At 43.8% G+C, this 23,192-nt stretch overlaps 1 protein-coding gene across 2 annotated transcripts; it reads left to right on the forward strand.

Annotated features, from left to right (window-relative positions):
- Positions 1–7: 7 nt before the first annotated feature.
- Positions 8–21,324, forward strand: katnip (katanin interacting protein). 2 transcript variants are annotated; one of them, XM_035530740.1, is made up of 27 exons: positions 8–293; positions 2,539–2,624; positions 2,884–3,053; positions 3,246–3,346; positions 3,675–3,776; positions 4,313–4,414; positions 4,774–4,996; positions 5,119–5,241; positions 7,115–7,317; positions 8,811–8,944; positions 9,349–9,460; positions 10,103–10,312; positions 10,517–10,654; positions 11,395–12,322; positions 13,949–14,671; positions 15,731–15,939; positions 16,257–16,335; positions 16,637–16,814; positions 17,273–17,438; positions 17,894–18,078; positions 18,452–18,504; positions 18,924–19,034; positions 19,395–19,534; positions 19,643–19,744; positions 19,999–20,159; positions 21,059–21,144; positions 21,252–21,324. In XM_035530740.1, exons 1-27 carry the CDS (start codon positions 102–104, stop codon positions 21,305–21,307), a joined length of 5,073 nt encoding a protein of 1,690 aa, XP_035386633.1. In that variant the 5' UTR covers positions 8–101; the 3' UTR covers positions 21,308–21,324. The 2 variants fall into 2 exon arrangements, with proteins under 2 accessions (XP_035386633.1, XP_035386634.1); XM_035530741.1 differs by having other exon boundaries at positions 9,349–9,448.
- The last annotated feature ends 1,868 nt before the right edge of the window (positions 21,325–23,192 follow it).

Here is a 23,192-nt window from a genome sequence, read left to right on the forward strand (position 1 = left end):
GAATAGTCCTTACACAGGTTACAGCAGAGATTAATATTCACATTGTGATTTATTTATTTATTTTTCTCTCTATAACTGAAAACTAAAGTTATAATTGTTGTATGTCTTTTTACACAGTAAATACGCACACAAATGCGCTACAGTTTTCCTGGTTTGCTATTGGCCAGTGGTTTTCCTGGTTTGCTATTGGCCAGTGGTTTTCCTGGTTACCGATTCCAGCTGTCTACAACAGTAGATGCGTGAGAGCGCAACTCGCCTGGCTCTGGCTTTCCAATAAAGAAATGTCATGGAATGTGAGTCAGCTAACAGCTTTTGTTAAAAAGCAGGTTATATCTGATGTTTAAGTGTAAACCACTTAAGTTGGAAGATATGAATGTAACTTAGTTAACCCGGCTAACGACGTTGATACAGCGAATTGTTCAGTTGTTAGCTGGATAGCTAACCAGCTAGCTGCCAGCCGAGAAAGTAGGCCAACAAGATGATTTGGTGAACTTCAGATCATTTGTTTATAAATTATTTTGCGGTTTTTCATTTAGGTCTGATAAAATTTATTTCAATTGCATTTTCACGTCTTTGAAGTTAAGCTCCGGGTGATATGATGATGAATAGTTACCGTTACATGACCATGGCGTTTAGCAGTTCTTTAGCCAAGTTCACTGTATAAAGTCAGTGAGATACAGAAATGTTGCTCCTTGGAAAAATATTTGAGTTTTCTAAATATTTATCTAACCTAGCTAGGCCCAAACTTTAACCGCGCTGTAGAGCGTTTGCTTCAGCGAAACAGGGCGAAGCAAACTGGGTTAACAGCTGCACCACCACTGCTGCTCTGTTTAGGAGGAGAGATTGCGCTAAAAGCAAAGATATTTACCTCATCCAGAAATGTTCCCGTATGCTTCCGCAGATCACTCTGATCCTGTTTTCCAACGCTGTTGTGCACGGTTATGTTGAATTATATTTCCATTATGCGCTCTAATATTTTATTATCGCGTCGCATTTAACCCGCCACCTGAACCACGGGGGTTCGTGAGAGGTAAGATTACGCCGGGACGTAATTCGTTTCAGTTTGATTCTAGGGGAGTTGAAAGCAACCAAAACGCGTGATTACTCTGCTACTATAAATAGCATCTAATTCCGTAAACCAGCATTGGTTTTGCAGTCACATTCATGTTAAGGATGCGCTTCCTTCCCGAGCTGCGTTACATGTAGAGGTCACCACAGTTGTGCACCCTCAGAAAACACCCGCAGTTTAACCTACCGCCCATCTTTACATACGCCGTAACGTGTTGAAACAGCTGCTTGTATGAGTCATGCGCGCTGTAATCGATATCAGTGTAGGCTGCTCATTCCCGTATTCTGTGTTTCTAGCGCTCCCGCTTTCTTCGGAGGCTCTAGCTGACCGGAGGATGTTCTGTAAGACTCGCTTCTGTTTTCCTCTTTCTTCTTTTCTGACGCTGCACTAGCACGGTTGTGATGGGGCACTCTTCTCTTAACAGAAGTGGAACTGAGCCATAGTTATGTACTTGTTTTCTGTAAAGGACAGAGCTGAGCCTGTGTTCTCTCTCTCTGACCAACCTTGCTTGTGCAGATTTTTATTTTTTTTTTGGCACAACCTTTAACACTGAGGTTGAATGTAGATCTGGGTTTTATAATGTTACATATAAACTGACAAGCTGAATGAAATAAGTAAAATGTCGGCGAGCATTCGAAAGACTTCCCATCAACCCTGAGCAGATGAAACGTATCCACCCTGTGTGTGTTTGTGGGAGTGTGTTGTGCTTCGGCTTTGGTAGATGAGTTTGGTAGATGAGTTTGAACCTCTGTCTCTGAGTGAGCACTGATGTGGAAAACGTGAGGCTGCTTTGAGAGTCTGTTGTTACGAGCCCTGTGTAAATCAAATTGAACTGAAAACTGTTTGTGTACAAGCTCTTGTATTGTGAGATTTTAAACCAGTCTGAAAGTGCAGGACAGGGAAAATGCAGCATTTTTGACACTCATACTGGGCTTTACGTAGCAGTGACTAGGACTCATATATATATACCTGATCAGAGAACAGTTTGCTCCATCAGTGAAGGTGGCACTACTGTGCCTAAGACTCATATAAACCTGATCAGAGAACAGCTTGCTCCATCATTGTAGGTTGCGCTACTGTGCCTAGGAGTCAGATATACCTGATCAGAGAACAACCTGCTCCATCTGTACTGGCCTCTGTAAGTGTCAGCCTGCCTGAGTTCTGCAGTTTCACTGCATAGTTAAGAAGAACTGGACATTGATCACATGATGTGAGAGAGGAGCAGATAGTAAATTGTACCTAGTTATGACTGTATTATTTAATACAGAGGGAGCAAATGACAGGCTTGGATGTGAAGCACATACATCCCTTCCTCAAATGGGAAGAACTGGCTCCTTAGCTGAGGCTCTGGTTGATCTGATCATTTTGCCTGGAAAACAAGGCTCAGTCAGTACATCAGTATAATAATCTGTGTGTGTGTGCGTGCGTGTGTGTGTGTGTGTGTGCGTGTGTATGTATATAATCTGCAGGAGGCCAGGTGGAGGGAGACAGGGAACCAACACTCTGTTGAAGAGCAACTGGATGAATATTTAATCAAGCTTCAACACAAAAACAGGTTAAATCACTCGGACGCAAACGCACATGCAGGTCAAATGACAGGACAGTCACATGCAAAAAAAAAGGCTGGGTGTGGCCCAGTTTTTACCTACATTGTGAAACAGATGACCACGCTTACACATGTAAAGACACCAGATTACTAATTACTTTTTTTGATCTGATTGGCTAATGCAGGGTGACCTGACCTCATTAGCAGCAGAAGGTTTAAGTGGGTTGCTTGATAATGTAGTTTGGTATACACTCCCCCCCCCCCCCAGGGCACTGAGGAGACTACAGTCTAAGGATCCTAAGCAGATTGAACTGGAGAAGCTGGAACGAGGCTTCAGTATCTACATCAATGGCGCTAATGCTAAAGCTAACTCCAGTCGATCCAGGCAGAGACTCCTGACTTCTATCTCACCCGCACACAGAAACACAACCACTGCAGGTACATACAAACACACACATATCAGTTTCTTCTATGTACAACATGTTTATTTACATTGTATGTAATCAGAACATAAACAAACACTTCACACTGACAAAAACAGAAGTGATTTGCCAGACAGAAGCGCATTCACCAGAGTTTGGTTTATGCACACAGAGTTTGGGTCATGCTGCCTGTTCTGACTGTGTGTAGACGCTTGTAGAAGGGGTGGAGAGGAGAACAGAGAAGTTGAGCATTACGCAAAGAGAAGCCACACAGCCCCTGAGAGAGCACAGCGCAGAGAATGGGTCCAGGTACAACACACACACACACACACACACACACTGGGCTAAATAACAGGCTCCAGGAGTAGGGCCTACCTCAAGGCCTTTGGGGCTGTCTGTCTTTAAAAAATAGCATCTTGTGAAAAATGGGATATCATATGTGATTTATATTTGAGATTTTTTTTTTTTTTATGTAATACACCAATATGGCTATTTATCATCTCTAAATACACCAGTGTTTGTGTGGAGTAATGGGAGGATGGATTAGCTTTCACAGTGGTTTGGTCTCTGGGCCTTTTCGTTCATTTACGGGTGAGGTGATGAGGACTCCTGCTGCCTCCTCTTATCTCCTCTGTAGAACCCTGTACATATTCGCACAGAGAGTGGAAACCAGGTCAGAGTCCACCCAGAAAATAGGTACTCTGACGACTTTGAGCCCTACGAGAGCATGGATGTAGAGGTAAAGGATTTTTTTTGTGTGTGTGTGTGTGTGTGTGTGTGTGTGTGTGTGTAAGGAAACATGTAGGTGTAAGCATTATGCAGTTTTCTGCAAGAGCATTGCTCAAGGACATTTGGGGTTTTTTTTGTTGGAAGAGATGAAAATGTAGTAAATCACATGTCAGGAATGAAAAAATCCTGTCTAGGGAAGTTGAGCTCTTAAACTAGATATTTATAGAATCTTTGAGAGTCTTCCTGCCCATTGTGGGAGAGGTTTACAGCCTGTCGTTTATGGTATGTAGGTGCATGATGCCTTTGGGTTTGCAGTCTGCACCAATTATTGATCTGCTATTAAATCAACTTCGGATTCTTTATCCCTCTAGTGCAGCATCCTTCATTTCTGGAAAGATAATGTTCTTCTCGAAATTAGGTGATGTTTGTGTGTGAGAGAGAATAAGTTGGACAACGTTTGTTTTTTATCTTGAAAGGATACATTGAGTCTCTTTCTCGTGTTTCCGTTGCATGATCTCTATCTCTCTCGCTCGCTCACTCACTCAGGTTAATAAGAAGGCATGGAAGGTGTCCCAGGTGTTGGGGGTGAGGTCTCCCTCAGACTCTGAACCTGCTGACAGGGTTCTGCTCAGCCTTGACCAGGTCAAAGTGAGTGACGCCTCGACACCTCCACATGCACATACACCCCTACCACCACACCCAGTATCAGTACTGACCCAAACACCAACCCTACAACTTCCCCAGTGTCAGTACTAACACAAACACCAGTAACAGAACTTGGCCAAACACCAGCAGTACTAGAACAAGCCCAAAAGCTTTGTTACCCATTCTAGAGAGACCCAACAGTAGTTCTGATCTAGACACCGCCCGACTGACACAACATTACTGACCTAAAAATCAACACCAATAGTCTACTCGCAGGCAGCAGAGTGGAACTACACAGTGCCAGCACATTTGACATTAATAGTACACGGTTTGTGTGTGCATGACTGTGTCTGTGTGTGTAGGTGTTGCGCCGCAGCCTAGAGGCGAGTGTGAGACGCAACAGCCGTGACTCTGCAGGAGAGGAGTCGGAGGAAGAGTGGGTGGAGGAACAGATTGAGAGAGAGGAGAGTAATGATAGTCTGACTGATATCACCATTCAGTCCTCCCCCAAACTCAGCCAGCCAATCAAAAGCCAGCCAAGCTCCAGTGACCTTATTGTTCTGGACTTTGGCCACTCCCCTAAAGGTGTGCCTACGTTTTCTACCAATCTGAAGGCACTTTGAAGTGGTATAGCATAAACCTTTCATCCTCACAGATTTGGACATTGAAAAATGGAAAATTGGTGTACACAAAATTGTGTGTTTTAGGGCGTAAGGCTGAGCAATGTCTCTCGGCTAAGCGGAAGGAGAATGTGGCGTTCTGTATTCCTACCAAGCCTGTTCTGGTGAAAGAAACGGACCGATCTAACAGAACCAAACAGGACACACCACGTGAGGGGAAACACTCACTCATGCCCATACATGTACATGTGCAGAGATTCTTACTCACATACACACACACAGTGGTGTGAAAGTGTTTGCCCCCTTCCTGATATCTTATTTTTTGCATATTTGTCACACTTAAATATTTCAGATCATCAAACAAATTTAAATATTAGACAAAGATAACACAAGTAAACACAAAATGTAGTTTTTAAATGAAGGTTTTTATTATTAAGGAACAAAACCTACATGGCCCTGTGTGAAAAAGTGATTGCCCCCCTGTTAAAACATAAATTAACTGTGATTTATCACATCTTTGGAAAGCTGTGTTCATTTTCTCTAGCCACACCCAGGCCTGATTACTGCCACACCTGTTCTCAATCAAGAAAGCACCTAAATAGGACCTGCCTGACAAAGTGAAGTAGACCGAAAGATCCTCAAAAGCCAGATGGCATGCTGCAAGCCAAAGAAATTCCGGAACATATGAGATACAAAGTAATTGAAATCTATCAGTCTGGAAAAGGTCATAAAGCCATTGCTAAAGCTTTGGGACTCGAGCGAACCACAGTGAGAGCCATTATCCATAAATGACGAAAACATGGAATAGTGGTGAACTTGCCCAGGAGTGGCTGGCTGACCAAAATTACCCGCAGTGCCGACTCATCCAAAAGGTCACAAAAGACCCCACAGCAACATCCAAAGAACTGCAGGCCTCGCTTGCCTCAGTTAAGGTCAGTGTTCATCACTCCACCATAAGAAAGAGACTGGGCAAAAATGGCCTGCATGGTAGAGTTCTCTCGGCAGAGCACTCTCAAACCATTTCACTGCAAGTTATACTGTGTATGACTATGTATGTGACAAATAAACCAAACTTGAAACTTAAAACTCGGAGTTCCAAGACGAAAACCACTGCTGAGCAAAAAACAAAGGCTTGTCTAAGTTTTGCCAGAAAACATCTTGATAATCCCCAAGAATTTTGGGCAAATACTCTGTGGATTGATGAGACAAAAGTTGAACTTTTTGGAAGGTGTATGTCCCATTACATCCGGCGTAAAAGCATTTCAGAAATAGAACATCATACCAGCAGTAACATATGGTGGTGGTAGTGTGATGGTCTGGGGCTGTTTTGCTGCTTCAGGACCTGGAAGACTTGCTGTGGTAAATGGAACCATAAATTCTGCTGTCTACCAAAAAATCCTGAAGGAGAATGTCCGGCCATCCGTTCTTGACCTCAAGCTGAAGCGCGCTTGGGTTCTGCAGTAAGGCAATGATCCAAAACACACCAGCAAGTCCACCTCTGAATGGCTTAAGAAAAACAAAATGAAGACTTTGGAGTGGCCTAGAAAAGTCCTGACCTGAATCCGATTGAGATGCTGAGCCATGGCCTTAAAAAGGCGGTTCATGCTCCAAAACCCTCCAACGTGGCTTAATTACAATTCTACAAAGATGAGTGGGCCAAAAATCCTCCACAGCGCTGTAAAAGACTCATTGCCACTTATCTGCAAACGATTGCAGTTGTTGCTGCTAAGGGTGGCCCAACCAGTTAATAGGTTTGGGGGGCAATCACCTTTTCACACAGAGCCATGTAGGTTTGGAAATTTTTTTTCCCCTTAAAGTCTTCATTTAAAAACTGCATTTTGTGTTTACTTGTGTTCTTTGTCTAATATTTAAATTTGTCAGATGATCTGAAATTTCATACTTAAACGTGCAAAAAAATAAGATTTTAGGAAGGGGGCAAACACTTTTTTTCACACCACTGTAAATGATTATCAAGCACACACAAAGAAGCACCGTGCTCTACTAGGTCACATACAGAAGCCTGTATAGATGTAGAATATGGTATGTAACGGTTTTTCTCATTCACTCTGTCCCGCTCACTCAGGGCCGAGTAGTCATCTAGAGCGCCCCCTGTCTGTGGTGCGTAAAGTGCCGGAGCAACGAGACTCTGAAGAGGCTGCAGCCATAGTGTTACAAGCCCTGCAGCGAGAAAACTGCCACACACACTCATCAGAAAAAAGATCTCGAACACCCACACCAAGCTCCCAGAACCTCAGCCGCGAGAAGCATGTGTTCAGCCTGAGTCTGGTATAAATGCATTAGAATGTTCATTTTCACCATTTAAATATTCAAATCAATTTGCACATATTTATGTGCTCACATACTGAAAACATTTTTGCACACAATATACACTGCCTGGCCAAAAAAAAGGTCAGCACCTGGATTTAACTAAGCAAATAGGTAAGAGCCTCCCATTGGATAATTACTGCATGGGTGAGTGTTTCAGCTGGCAACAAGTTATTTAACCCTAACTGATGCAGTGAGTAGCTTCTCATTTGTTAAACAACCATATCGAAAGACGCATCCTGTGGTCCTGGAAAAGATGTTAATCTGTTTCAGAAGGGTCAAAATATTTGCATGCATTAAGCCAGAGAAAACATCTAAGGAGATTGCTGAAACTACTAAAATCGGGTTAAGAACTGTCCAACGCATTATTAAAAAGTGGAAGGACAGTGGGGAAACATCATCTTCAAGGAAGGAATGTGGTCGGAAAAAAATCTTGAATGACCGTGATTGGCAGTCACTTAAACGTGTGGTGACTGTTTGTAGAAGAACAACAGTAGAACTCAGGGATATGTTTAATAGTGAAAATAAGAGCATTTCCACACGCACAATGCGAAGGAAACTCAAGGAATTGGGACTAAACAGCTGTGCAGCCTAAAGAAAACCACTTGTCAGTGAGGCTAACCGGCAAAAATGGCTTCAATTTGCTAGGGAACATAAAGATTGCAATCTGGAGCAATGGAAGAAGGTCATGTGGTCTGATGAGTCCAGATGTACCCAGTTCCAGAATGATGGGCGCATCAGGGTAGGAAGAGAGGCGGTTGCAGTGATGCACCCATCATGCCTAGTGCCTACCGTACAAGCCTGTGGGGGCAGTGCTATGACCTGGGGTTGCTGCAGTTGGTCAGGTCTAGGTTCAGCAATGTTATGTGCCCAAAGAATGAGGTCATCTGACTACCTGAATATACAGAACGACCAGATTATTCCATCAGTGGATTTTTTCTTCCCCCATGGCACGGGCATATTCCAACATGACAATGTGGAAAGAGTATTTTCACACATGCATTGTCCACCACAGAGTCCAGATCTGAACCCCATTGAGAATCTTTGGGATGTGCTGGAGAACACTCCCATCATCAGTACAAGCTCTTGGGGAAAAATTAATGCAACTCTGGACAGTAATAAATGTGACATTGCAGAAGCTTGTGGAAACGATGCCACATCGAATGCATGCCGTAATCAAAGCTAAAGGCGGTCCAACGAAATATTAGTGTGTGACCTTTTTTTGACCAGGCAGTGTAGTTTTTACTTGTTGTAACTGAGGATGGAATTTCTTATTTGGAAAGTAAAGTCAAAGTATAAAGTCAAAAATTTGGAGTCAAAGTTTGATAAAAAAAACATTCATGTACAACATAGAAGACCTGCTAACTGGTCCTGAATATGTTTTCATTGACCATTTGGCAAATTAGCTTGGTCCTATTTCTTCATTTTAATTGAGTTTTGTTATTTTCCCAAAGACCAGAACAGGCAAGCAGATAAACGGCTCCATTCATGATGAAGGAGGTGATGATGATGATGATGATGACGACAATGATGATGATGATTTTCGAGTGATGAGAGCCATGCAGAGGATCACACTAATGGGAGCCAGGTACACACACCTGCACATATATACACACACAAACACATCCACATAGACTCACCTGCACATACATATACACACACATAGAAACACCTGCGTACACAGATGTAGACATACCTGCACACGTATACATACACATGTAGACACACCTGCATATGCATACACAAACACACGCATATACACACACATAGAAACAACTGCACTCACACACACACAAAGATACACCGGCACACGCCCTTAGGGACGCATGCATACATACATTCATACGTACACATACACGTATACATGCATACATACATGCATACACTTACTCACACACACACACACACACACACACACACACACACACACACACACACCACTCTGTCAAAGCATTCTTCACTCAAACTGCCTGTTTCTATCTCTGTCTCCAGTCAGCAGAAGCAGTTATTGAAGGCTCTTGAGAGGATCGAGGCTGATGTTCATGGCCCTGTTTCTCCCGCACACATCAACAGTTGCAGGTCCCCTCCACCTGTGAGTGTGCAGGTGTGCTGGAGTGTGCTCGTCAGCGAGTGTGTGTGAGCACGGGTGTCTGTGAGTGTGCAGGTGTGCTGGAGTGTGCTCGGCAGCGAGTGTGTGTGAGCACGGGTGTCTGTGAGTGTGCAGGTGTGCTGGAGTGTGCTCGGCAGCGAGTGTGTGTGAGCACGGGTGTCTGTGAGTGTGCTGGAGTGTGCTCGTCAGCGAGTGTGTGTGAGCACGGGTGTCTGTGAGTGTGCTGGAGTGTGCTCGTCAGCGAGTGTGTGTGAGCACGGGTGTCTGTGAGTGTGCCAGTGTGCTGGAGTGTGCTCGTCAGCGAGTGTGTGTGAGCATGGGTGTCTGTGACTGTACACGTCAGTGAGTGTGTGAGTATGGTTTTATACTGAAAGTATGGTGCGCCATTATAATTGATCTCAGATCAGTACCATACTTTAATGTTCCCAAAGGGAACTTTTGTTTACTTAATTCCTTATATAGTAAACTAATTGGATTCAGCCATTTTGTCTGCACACAAGGGAGTGTGTGTGTGCATAGGTGTTTATGCATGCCATCATGTTCCTGAAGTCTGGGAAATCTGGTTAGCATCACTGTTGTTGGGTTCAGAGTTGAGGTGAGAACATTAACAGGACATAATGCTTGTTGTAATGGCAGAGAAGACAAGCTTCAGTGGAGGCTGCATCCACTCTTTATGTTACCATGGAGATCTTGTCAAACTGGGGAAACGGTTGCCGGGTGGGGTTGACGGAGGTGCAGTTCTTCTGCCGGCGGAATCGGAAACTGTACGTCTCCCCGCACGACCTGGACATCCGGAACGCCGAGCATCCGGGGAATCTTGGAACGCTGGTCAATGGTAAAACTAAAGTGAGTTCCATTCACGGATATAAACAGAACCGGAAAGAAATTGATTAAAAAATATTCTCTTTACTTTTATTGGAAAAACACTCGAACACAAAAAACAAAAAGGAATTTACTCCAGAAAATGAATAACTGCAAAACTGCCCTGATTACTGCCCTCTGCTGTACGTTTGTGTTTGTGTGTTTGTGTGTTTGTTTCTGTGTTTACAGAGTACTAAGGAGTGTAATATGTGGGCGTGTCCATTTAAAGCACCTATCCAGTTGTACTTTGTGATCAGGAACACAGAACGCTCTCCAGATTTCAGCATTTCCAAAATTAAAATCTGGAATTACAATCGCAGTTTGAATGTAAGTAGGAATGAGCTTAGTTTTTTTTCTGGTTTTTCTTTCTTTCTTAACCTTTAGTTCACAGCTGAAGTTCTGTTAAGACATCTGGTCTACAATTCTGCTTACAAAAAATCAGTTTACGATTACTATTCAGTAATTAAAGCAACAACAGATGCTACCTATGAATATGCTTGGTTGGCTAGCACAAAGAATCCAGAGTATATCTCGAAGTCATGCGATCACTTTGCTTCGTGTTTTGTCCAAGCAATGTGTCAGCGGAATTCATAACAATCCCAGTGTTTAGGAACCCCATATTAAATTGATGTAGAAAAAATTGATTTCTTTTTATAGCGAAATAATGGAGTTTTTTTCTAAAACTCAAACATTTCTGATACTTCTTGGTTATGCGTCTCAAGTAAGATGTCCCTGAGATTATGAGAAATTAAAAAATACAAATCTTTTGATAAAGAGGTGATTGTGTGTGTGTGTATGCATCTATTCAGTCTCTGAGATTATGTTGTGTGGGTGTGTGTAAAACATTTGGAGATTAGCACTAGGGATTAGGTGAGTGGAGCTCCAGGCTTTGTCTGCCTGCTTGCCACAGCCAAGTCTCACACCTAGAATGGAGCACGCGGTCTGGAGCGCACTAGTATGCGATGAGGGCCCCACCTGGAGCTGCTCTTCACTCAACTTTCTCAGCATACAGTGAGGTGTAATAGGTGTGTGTGTGTGTGTGTGTGTGTGTGTGTGTATTTCCACAGGAGTTGGATGTAGGAGCTCGTGAGGTGCGTGTGTATGTGAACAGCACTCTGGTGTTTGAGGGTCAGCTTCAAAAAGGCTGCGGCAATCAGGTGTTCGACTACAGCACTACCATTGACCTGCAAGAAGTACATCTCCCAGAATGCTCCTCTCCCAGCCCTGTCTCCTCCGGATACAACCACCATGGCTGTAGTCCACATCGCTATGAATACAGTGCTCAGGAGTCAAGTCCCAGCCAATCAGAGCCCAGCTCCACCTACATGCAGGAAACAAACAAGGGCAGCAACAACCAGTCAGAGCTCAGTGCTACCATTGTCCTTGGCAACCAAATATCACCAGCTATGATGCAGAGGGACCCATTAGAGCGAGAGTCACCTCTGGTGGATCTTACCCTTGCCCTAGGGCAAAAGGCAGAGTTGCCAGGGATACAGAGAGAGGCAGTGACCACGGTAACCACTCAGCCGGCCTCATGCTGTGCTCCGCAGTTGCAGCAGCTGTCGAGCAGGCCGGCTCTGGGGAGACTAGAGGAGTTGAGGGAGAGAGAGCGCCCCCTGTGGCTGGAACCGCAGAACACATCAGAACCCAAAACCAAACGCCCCGTCCTGCCCAACATCACCTGCAACCCAGCCCGCGTCTGCGCTGCTGCTTCTGGCCATGTGAGGGCGCCACTGCCAACCAGCCAGAGAGCAGTGACAGTGGAGTTCGGGGCTGATGCACTGAAGGTGGAACCCAATCTGTGCCAGGATCTCGGCGCGGAAGGTAACCCGGATCGGGTCTCGAGTCCGCTGCCGAAGTGGAATGTGAACCTGCTGGATGAGCTGTGTGACAGAACCCACCGACCTGTGAGTGGCAGGAGAGGCTCAGTGCTCTCGCAAACCAAACCACAACCGAACCACAACACTGAGAGAACCTCTGACATCACGGCCTCAGGTACAACCCTCCACCTCGATCAGGACAGGCCGCACAGCAGTTGCATTTGACACAAGTTCCGTTTACATGCATTTATTTACACAAACAGCAGCAGCTGTGTGTTTATATATTTGAATTATATGACAGCAGATCATTTGCTGTCAGTAGCTGTCACATCATGCATACAACACAAGAACTAACAAGAAATATGAGATTCCATATGGCTGTATCACCACACACTAGTCTTATTTGCTTTATAACAAACTTATGACTGCAGATGATGCAGATCTTGCATAGGTGAGCAACTGATGTCAGTTTTGTGAATGGAGTAATTCAGCACGTCCCACATACGTTGTGATATTGAGGTATTTAGTGGTGGCTCAGTGGTTAGGGTGCTTAACTTGTGATCGGGAGGTTGCTGGTTCGAGCCCCACCGCTGCTGAGTTGCTGCTGTTGGGCCCCTGAGCAAGGCTCTTTACCCTCAGTTGCCCATGTCTGGGTTTAGGCTACCTGGCAGTATCCTAACACCCTGGTGTTGATGGTGTGGCAGTCTGCAGTAGTATTGTGTGTGTGTTTTGCTAGTCTGTAATGGTCGTGTTTATTCATCTTAAACCTCTTAAGTGCCATAGCATCAACAAGCTGTTTTCACTGAAAACTAGCTAGAAGCATCTTGGACTGCTGGGGCTGATTGCATGTTTGGAAATGGAGTATGTATGCCATATGTTGCTCTGATTATTCTGTTGGCCTGGCTTGGTGTTTGTTTGTATTGCGGCTGCTCTGTGTGTGAGTGGTAGGTGTTTTAAAAGGTAGCAGTTTTTTTGTCAATAGTGAGATTGTCCATCCCCTAACAACCCCTTCGTGCAGCGCACTAATCCTCACTTATCCCCTGTGCTAGCGGCCAGTGCTCTAGGGGAGTTTATCTTCTAGCTGAACCATTAACCCCAGCCTTTCCTTCAGTTTAGCAGTTTGCCGATTTAGCCTGTCCTGGATTGGTGAAGTGTGGTTGTACTACTTTTTTAGTTCCGTATCCTGATGACATATTTTAGAATTTAAACGAACCCAGAATTTTAAGTTAAACTAACCCAGAGCAGCTTCATCTGGGACGTCCTAATGCTGTTTGTGACCATGTAGCATAATTGAACCCATAACCAGTGTGACCTAACTTAACCCAGCTCAGAGTAACCGAACAGAACAAGGCAGAAACTAGCTTTGGAGAAAGGGGGTAAATAACACCATGTCCAGTGTTGGAGAGAAGGACAGGGACTGGTAGTAAAGGAAGCCCAACAGACCCAGACGGACTCCGCCGGTGGGGCAGCCGGTGCTGTTACCACCAACCCTAGTTTAATCTTAGCTGTTGTCAACACAATTTCAAAGCAGGCAACTTTTATTTATATATTAAACATTTGCACCAGGCTAAAAGAGGCATAAGACTGGCATGGGTAAACTGTGGGAGTGTTCAGTGTGTTATGGAGCAGTATGTCCGCTAAATCTGTTGTGCAGTTACTGCTTCTAATGCATTGGTTATGATCAGTTATAATAATCAGCTCCAGAATGTTATTGGAGATTAACTAGCTGCAATTTGTTAAGATGTGTTATGTGTGTGTAAAAGGTGGTTTTGACAAAGGGTCACTGTTTTCATTACATTAGAGTTAGGCCTGGTTGCTGGTGGTAACCAATGGCAACGAGCTAAATGGCGAAGTGAGCAGGATGACACATTGATGGAATCGTGGGATTCCCTGCTCAAGTTCAACCAGTGTCAGCGTGGGCGTATTTCCAACATGGCACTCGAGGGAGACATCTTCGACGAGTTTCTACAGCGACAGTCTCGCCACGCCCCTGTCTCCTCGCCTCACGTGTCTGCTCCCCTGACCTCTGACACTGACGACCCTGAGGAGGACCACCGCGACCCTGATGAGGAGTTTGAGATCCCAGTCCTGCCTCAGGGTCGCCACCTGCTGGTCAGCATCCTCTCCACATGGGGCGACCGCCACTACGTCGGCCTCAACGGCATTGAGATCTACACCTCGACTGGCGAGCCGGTGACGCCTGTCCGGGTCACCGCCGACCCGCCTGACATCAACATCCTCCCTGCCTATGGCAAGGACCCGCGCGTCATCACCAACCTGTCAGACGGTGTGAACCGCACGCAGGACGACATGCACCTGTGGCTCGCCCCCTTCACGCCCGGGCGCAGACACATGATCTCGCTGGACCTTGGGCTCACGTGCCGTGTGGCCATGATCCGGGTGTGGAACTACAATAAGTCCCGCATCCACTCCTTCCGCGGCGTGAAGGATGTGGAGATCCAGCTGGACGGCCAGTGCATCTTCAGAGGGGAGATCGCCAAAGCTTCTGGAACTCTCTCGGGAGGTGAGGGGGTGGAACAAACTGGGATGATTGACAGATTTACCAATCACTAACAAATGTTAAAACTTCCCAGATCTTACATTAAATTACTCAGATGCTTGTACCAGATGGAAAGGCTGTTTCTGTTTCACTTTTTCTCTGCATTTAGTCTTCTCCTCCTTCTCTTTGTCTCTCTCCCTCCTGTCTTTAAGCATTTCAATTCAATTCAAAGTTGCTTTATTGATATGATAAATATTCACATTTGTATTGCCAAAGCTTTGATGATGAATTAACTTGTTAAGATGTAATAGACAGCAACAATAATACAACTGATACCAATAATAGTAATAACAACAATAATAATAACTACAACAGCAATACTCTTATTACTGTTGTTACTTCTGCAGTTACCTCTATTGCAAATAAACAACAACAACAACAATAATAAAAGTCTCTGTATCTCTGGTATCTGATCTGGTCACTCACTGTCCCTCAGACTGTGGCTGGAGTGAATGTCCCGTGTTCACCAAGAACAAACGACAGCTTCTCCTCATCAGGGAGATTTTTAAACTCAGGCAATATGTGATTAATTTTGTTAAAGAATTTAGTTTTAATCTGAGTAAATTTTGTACCTTCAACTCTGTCTCAGTCTTTTAGTCCTGGCACAGTCTCTGCTCTTTAGGTTTATGTCTGCAGGTCTCTATGGCCAGGTGCTGGTCACTGAGTCTGAACTTGGTCAGGGTGGACCTCAGTTTTGGATCAGACAGCATGATTAGTGTGCCATGCTGCACTGTCCGTTTAGGGCCAGATAACACTCCATTCTATGCCTGCATTTTGAGTGATCTAGTTCTGTTTGAGTTGTTTTGTAACTCGTGTGATTCTGAATGGGCTTGCTGGTATTTCTTTCATTTCTCTCTGTTTATAGTCTTTTCTTTCACTGTCTCTCTCGGTATATAGTCCTCTCTCCCTACAGTTTGCTGTCACACTGTCCATCACATACACCACTCTCTCTCTCTCTCTCTCTCCATTTTCACTCTCCTTCTTACATGTATCCATCTCTTTCATTCCCTCCGGTTCTTTCAGGACTAGACCAGTTTGGTGACACAATTCTCTTCACCATGGATGATGACATCCTGGAGGCCATGTCACGGTTTGATGACACATTTGGTGGCGAGTCAGAAGGGTCAAGGTCAGGGATCGAGGAGGAGGAGCTTCATCGTCCGCGTACAGCAGATGGGGAAGGAGAGGAAAGGCCCTTTACGCAGGCTGGATTCAGAGAGAATGACATACAGGTGTGTGTGTGTGTGTGTGTGTGTGTGTGTGTGTGTGTGTGTGTGAGAGAGAGAAAGAGAGAACTAATGTTAATCATGTGGACTGAAAGTAGGTGTGTAATGAATTGTGTATACACTGAACGTGTGTGTGTGTGCATGTATGCACGTGTGCATGCATGAGTGTTTGTGTGTGGAAACTTTTTTTTTCCCCATTCTGTGTGAATAATGGGTATATTTACATGTTTTCCAACTTTGTGTGTGTGTGTGCGCGCACACGCGCACGTGCTTGTTTGTGGCCAAGCAAATGTGTTGGTGTAATATATTTGTCTGTTTTTCAGCTGAAGAGGGATTGTAATACTGTAGCAGAACTAGGTGCTGACCCAGAGGTCCAGAGTTCTGGACTCTACACAGGCAGGAGTGAGTAAAGCAGCTCACCTTTGCATGCACTTCCCCAGGTCCACTGCTTATGGTCTCTCCCTAACTGCAGGGCGCCCAGCACTGGGGTGGGGGGTGTAGAAGAGGATTCTAAGTGTGGTAGGGGGACTATAGGTGTGGGCGAGGACTATAGGTGTGGGGACTGTGGGTGGTAGGGGTGTAGCCGGACCAAAACTGTTCTCATTCTGCTGTTTGAGAAATGGCACACTCTAGGAGTGATTAAGTCTGCAGTGATAATACAAAGGTTTTGTGTGTGTGTGTGTGTGTGTGTGTGTGTGTGTAGCTCTGCAACTGAATCTGATGATGACCTGGGGTGACTCCCATTATCTGGGCATGACGGGGTTGGAGGTCGTGGGTAAAGATGGCGAGAGCATCCCTGTTGACAACTCTATGGTTACCGCATCACCCCATGACCTCAATGACCTCCCAGAGTATAACAATGACCTTCGAACTCTAGACAAGTCAGTGACGCATCTCTCCCTTTCCTAATTCATCCTAGAGAATACCAATACACAGTATCCTCGGAGGATCCGACTTAAACACACACAAACTCTTCATAATCAGTGTTTCGTCTGTTCCTCATGTTTGTCTCCCTCTGTCTCTGGTTCGCTCTGTCTGTCCCTCAGTTATCAACTTTCAATTCAAATGAGCTTAATTGGCATGACAAAATCATAAAATCATAAGGTGTTATCTCTCAAATAGTAGTGTACACAAATACAGATGAAAACAGAGTACTAAACAGCAATATATTCAGAATGTACTTTATAGTGTATATTTACTGTAATATGTATACACACACACACACACACACACACACATATATATATATATAAGCTAATGTAATGTGGTGTAGCGTGTGTTGCAGACTGTGTCTCTTTCTCACACTCGTGCTCTCTCTTCCTGCCCCCCCCCCCCCCAGGTTATTTGATGGACACAACATCACTACTGATGACACACACATGTGGCTTATACCATTCTCCCCTGGCTCTGATCACACCCTCATCATAGAGTTCAGCCAGTCACAAACCATCGCTGGGCTCCGTATCTGGAACTATAACAAAGCACCCGAGGACTCGTATAGAGGGGTGAGAGTATAAATATATTAATATCAGGCACTGAACAAATCCATAACATTGCAATGAATGAACAAAGCAATGAATAAAGCATGTAATTTACTCCGCGCATCACACACTGCCTACCATCTAGTATGCTGTCCTATCCTATGCTCAGTCACTGTTTAATCTACCGTATAAAGCTTTGTATAGTTTATTAATAATACTGTGTTCAGTTTCTGTTGTCTTAATATTGTATTTACTGTGAAGTTGCACTATTGTCTGTATTTATTGAATTTGCACTGTAATACTGTATACACTGTTGTTTGCTGCTGTTTAATGTCAAATGTAGCACCGCGTGTCCTAGAGAAGCTACATTTCATTCCTCAATTAGCAGGAATGTCTGTATTCAGAAGAAATGGCAAAGTTGACTGATAGTTAGTGTTTTTCAAAACTAGCTCTGAATATGTTTGTGCATGTTTTGTCAGGTGCAGATATTGCATGTGTACATGGATGGAGTGTGTATCTCTCCGCTGAATGGGTTTTTGGTCCGGAAGGGTCCAGGGAACTGCCACTTTGATTTTGCTCAGGAGATCCTGTTTATCGACTACTTGCAGTCCCCTACCACCTGCCCAGGGGGCAGTAACAACGCGCAGAACTCCAGCTCCCGCAAGTGAGACACAGAAGAGAAGAGAAAAGCTGTGTTTGGTTTCTTTTTTCTTAGCGTGTGTGTTTTTTTTAAATAGGTATACATCTACTGTGGCTAATAACAAAAACAACAGTAATAATAATAATACATTATTGTTGTTGTTGTTGTTTAATTATAATTATATTAATATAAATAATAATAATACATTATTATTATTACTATAAAAATAATGTTGTATTAGTATGAGGACAGGTGTTTCATCAAACTGTATCTGTGTCCTTGTTTGGACGTGTGTGTGTGTGGGGGGGTGTTTCCGTCCCTGTTCCCTGTGTGGGTATCTGTCCCTGTCGTGTGTGTGTGTGTGTGTGTGTGTGTGTGTGTGTGTGTGTGTGTGTAGGAGGGAAGAGCAGGCGAGTATGGAGTATGAAGCTCCTCTAATGCCATGTGGCTGTATCCTTCCACCAGCTCAAACTTTTATTTTATTATTATCTGCAGTTATGTATTTATACATAATATATTATAATATTTGTATTATACCTATATTATCTGCAGTTATATATTTATACATAATATATTATAATATTTGTATTATACCTATATTATCTGCAGTTAGAATGTGTTTGTGTCACATTACATTCATCTTATTCCTACTCATAACACTAAATGTTGTGTGTTTCATCATTTCTAAGAGCTATGACTCCTGAGAGATGTGCACACTGTTGAGTGTATGTGGGACTGTGTGTTCTGTAGAAATTAGACAAAAGACACTATTCCTCCATGAAGCTTTTGGTTTTTCTTTAACTGCACGTGTTTGCCTGTCTGTGTGTGTCTGTGTGTGTGTGTGTGTGTGTGTGTGTGTGTGTGTGTAGTTATTTTCCAACTGCAGCTGTTGACTACTTGGGGGGATCCGTACTACATTGGCCTGAACGGCCTTGAACTGTATGACCACAATGACCAGAAGATCTCGCTGAACGAGAATAGTATCCTTACACAGACACACACACACACACACACACACACACAGACACACATACACACACACACACAGACACACACACACACACACACATATATATACTGAATGAGAACAATATCCTTTCACACGTACGCACGCGCACACACATACTGAACGAGAACAGTAGCCTTGTGCGCGCACACATGCACGCGCACACACACACACACACACATATATATGCTCACCTTTTTTACATTTGAATCTGAAAAGCATCTATTTATGAAATTAATTCTTAATAAAACATGTTGCTGTGTGTGTGTGTGTGTGTGTGTGTGTGTGTGTGTGTGCGTATGTTGTTTTTGTTCTTTAACATACATCCTCTCAGACATTGCTGCATTCCCTGACAGCGTGAACGTGTTGGAGAGTGTGTCTGGTGATGTGCGCACGCCAGACAAGCTAATTGATGGTGTTAACAACACACACGACGGCAGACACATGTGGCTCGCCCCTGTGCTTCCTGGACTGGTGTGTGTGGGGGTGTTGGAGGTGGGGGTAGAGGTGGGGGTGTGTGTGGGGGTGGGTAGAGGTGGGTGCCATATATTTACATAATTATGTCTCTCTCTATCTGTCTAGGTAAATCGTGTGTATGTAATCTTTGACCAGCCAGTGATGGTCTCCATGATTAAACTGTGGAACTACTCCAAAACACCACAGAGAGGAGTCAAGGAGTTCGGGGTAAAATATGGTCATGACACCAACTTCTATCACACGCACATACTTGCACACATATGCGCATGCGCGCGCGCGCGCACGTGCACTCACACACACATCTCACCACCACACTCATATATGCACCATGAACACAAACACAACACACAATAAGCATTTTCTGAAGCTATATCTCCGTAGTTTATTTAAAACTAGTTTAATGCATTTTTGCTTTAATTAATTTGTGTATGTGCATGTGTGTGATGGGTGTTTGTGTGTAGCTACTTGTAGATGATCTGTTGGTGTATAATGGAATCCTAGAGTGTGTGTCACACGTGTCCCGAGGAATTCTGCCGACCCTTGACCCAATCGTACTGTGCCACACCATTCTGTTCACGGATAACACTCACATTACACAACGCGAGAAGAACACTATAATCAGGTACATGCATGCATGTGTTCACACACACACACACACACACACACACACACACACACACACACAGGAGATAAATACTAGAGGTTGCACAGCTAGTAATTTTTATTAGTCTACTTGTTATTTTAAAAAGTGGTCAATTAGTTAACAAGCTGTCATTTCAAAAGCAAAATGAAATTGATAACGTTGCTATTTTGAGTTTTTTTAATTAGTGCAGTTTAGTGATGCAGTTTTAAAAAGCTGCAGTTTTTCTTGCTTGGCAAGCACTTCACCCAGCACAGAGTTTCTGTCCAATCAGGGGCTCTGTCGGTGGACTGCCATCTCTGTTTGCTGCTGTTTACTTCTCCCTCTGACTAGTCAGCTCCCTGTGTACTGGCTAATGGATATAATAGTCATCTAGTCTATGCAATGTACACACACCCCATGAGAGAATAACATGTATGCATACACCCACGCACGCACACACACACACACAGATGCTCTTGTAGTTGACTCATGGCTTGAGCTCATAATATTTTTGCTGCTTGTGTCTGCACAAGCGGAATAATGAACGAGAGTGTGCGTGTGTGTGCGGGCGTGCGTGCGCACACGTCTGACACAATGTGTCTATATTTATGTATGCTTCTCCAAGCCCAAGACGCAGTTCACACCATAAACTGAGTGGCAAAGCGCCAGTTTAAGTCTCTCCCAGCTGTCAGACAGCGGTCAGTCAAAAATGCTCCTCCGTTAACTATGTCTCTACAGCCTGGAAATATCCAATCCACAACACCACCATCCCTTAATAATATTCTTTCCATTCCACAGCCCTATCTGTTTTGTGCCTGTGTAGTTGCAGTTGCAGTTGCAGTCTCTATGGTGAAACCCAGCAGAGTGAAAGAAATCTCTTAACATTTCTGTGTCCACAGCAACCACGTAGAGGACCAGGATGTGAAGATGACCAATGAAAATCAAATTGTTCACCAGCACAAGAAAAAACAAACAGCAGACCCAGGTATGCAAACAAATGTGCAAAACCACCCAACATATACAACATATACATTGGTATATCATTCTGATCAGATGTATTGTTTTCTGTTCTGTGGTGTGGTTTTTTTTCAGCACTGCGACCCAAAACCTGCATGACTGATACAGGGAAATGTGGAAAGCGGCGATAAAAGGAAAGAGAGGGAGGGAGGGAGGGAGGGAGGGAGGGAGGGATGGATGGAGGGAGGGATGGAGGGAGGGAGACAGAGAGAGAGAGAGAGACACTTTTCTGCACTCTGTAAGATATCTGTAATATAACAATCTGTATACTTGCTCATCTCTTTGCTCTAATTAATATTTTTGAATTGTAGTATAGCTAGCTATACACAGCCCTATATTCTAAAAGAATAAATCATTTAAACAAAGTGTCCTTTCTGCTGTAAAGGTTAGTAGTTTTAATGAGTGCAGTCTCATGAGGACATTTTGCTCATTTATTGTAATCTTTTAGTGTATACACACTCTCTCATAGTTACCCGTATTGATAGGACACTAAATATATTTTAATGTGTTTAAACATATATATGTATCTCTAATGTTCCCAATTTTCAGGTGTAGCGCTGCACACCTTATGTAGGTGTGATGCTTGCATGACCTGTGTGTGGGTGATTTGAACTGTGAGCCAAATTTTGTTTTAATTAGTCATTTTATACAGCTGAGATATTATTGCTGATATATGCAAGCACTGCACAGATACCTCAGACACAGCAGTTTTATTAGTATTTGTGTGTGTGTGTGTTACTGCTGAAGACTGTAGAATGGACCTCATGATGGTCCACACAAGAAATGTAATGGAGCAAAAACCCTGCCATGGTTTTGGATCACCCAGCTGACTCCACTAACTAACTGTGGCTTGATCTAATTAGTGAGGTTGGGGTGTTGGAGCAAAAGCCTGGGAAGGATTTTTACTTTCGGATCCATAACTATGCCTCTCTGGTTCAGACGGATGTGCAACTATCACTCAGCATCATCGTCAAATGATCACATTGTCTCTGCAATTCTAAAAGCACTGTCACCTCTAGTTTGGCCTACCTGGAACAGAGAATTAAAAGAAAGCATTTTATAGGTATGGAAACCGTTTGAAATGTGAATTATGGGGCTGAGAATAATATTTTAATTACACTTTCGTGTATATACTCTACTGGCTGAAATGGCAGAGCATTTCTTTGTTATTCTTGTTGCTTCCTTGCAGTGGAGAGTGTCATGGTAAATAGCTTGTTTTGCTCTTCGTATTTAAGCTGTATTGGAGAGAGAACATTTCCCTGACTAGTCTGTGTGCCACCTCCCTAAAACCTGCAGGCTGATCAGAAGCCCGTTGGTGTTGTGATTACAAGCAGCTGCCGGGTCTCTGATATGTGGCATAAAATGGGCCTAACTGGTCTGGAGAAAAGACGAGAACGCTGGCGATGTCACATAACGTACAGTGAACCATGGACCAGACTGCTGCTACGTTTAAATATTTTTGTTTACCTTTGTTAAGACCACCACTTGAAAGGTGTTTTTTTTTGGCACCATTTTTTTATGTTTTTAAGTATTTACACTGACTTGTTCAGCCTCTGTTCTGTGTGACCAGTGTCCTGGCATTCTGTTGTAACTGAACATATTTTTAATCCCTTTTTACTGAATCTATTTAATGCACTTTTCAAGTCAATAAACTGAGTTGAAACACTTCAGTTGCAGAGGTGTGTAGCAGTGAAAGTTCTAGAAAGTGCAGGCAAAGGTGTAATTCACAGTTAAAATGTGCAAGAGACAGAAAGCACAGCACTGAATGTCTGGAGAGGAGTGCATTTTTATGTTATAAGTAAGTGAAGCTGCTGTTTGCCTGGTCCAGGGCTGTGATATCTAGCCCTCTGATGTTCACCTGCAGTGCTGTGTGTTTTGATAATAGTATTTAATCCCATCCACCCTCAGGGTTGTTATGAGCTGAAACAGGCCTAAGCTAGAAACACAAATGCGACAAACAGAATTTCTCCTTGAATTACATAATACTTAATGAGTGTGCTTTGAGCAGATATTCAA

The sequence above is a fragment of the Electrophorus electricus genome, chromosome 10, assembly GCF_013358815.1.
Source record: "Electrophorus electricus isolate fEleEle1 chromosome 10, fEleEle1.pri, whole genome shotgun sequence".
In the NCBI taxonomy this organism is placed as follows: domain Eukaryota; kingdom Metazoa; phylum Chordata; class Actinopteri; order Gymnotiformes; family Gymnotidae; genus Electrophorus; species Electrophorus electricus.

What these genes read in the sequence shown, in the direction of transcription:
- katnip (XM_035530740.1), top strand. Translation starts at nt 102, where the DNA reads ATGTCTTTTTACACAGTAAATACGCACACAAATGCGCTACAGTTTTCC. An exon ending in CTTTGGCCACTCCCCTAAAG is followed by an intron (nt 4,997 to 5,118) that starts GTGTGCCTACGT and finishes TGTGTGTTTTAG; the next exon opens with GGCGTAAGGCTGAGCAATGT. An exon ending in TCAGAGAGAATGACATACAG is followed by an intron (nt 15,940 to 16,256) that starts GTGTGTGTGTGT and finishes TCTGTTTTTCAG; the next exon opens with CTGAAGAGGGATTGTAATAC.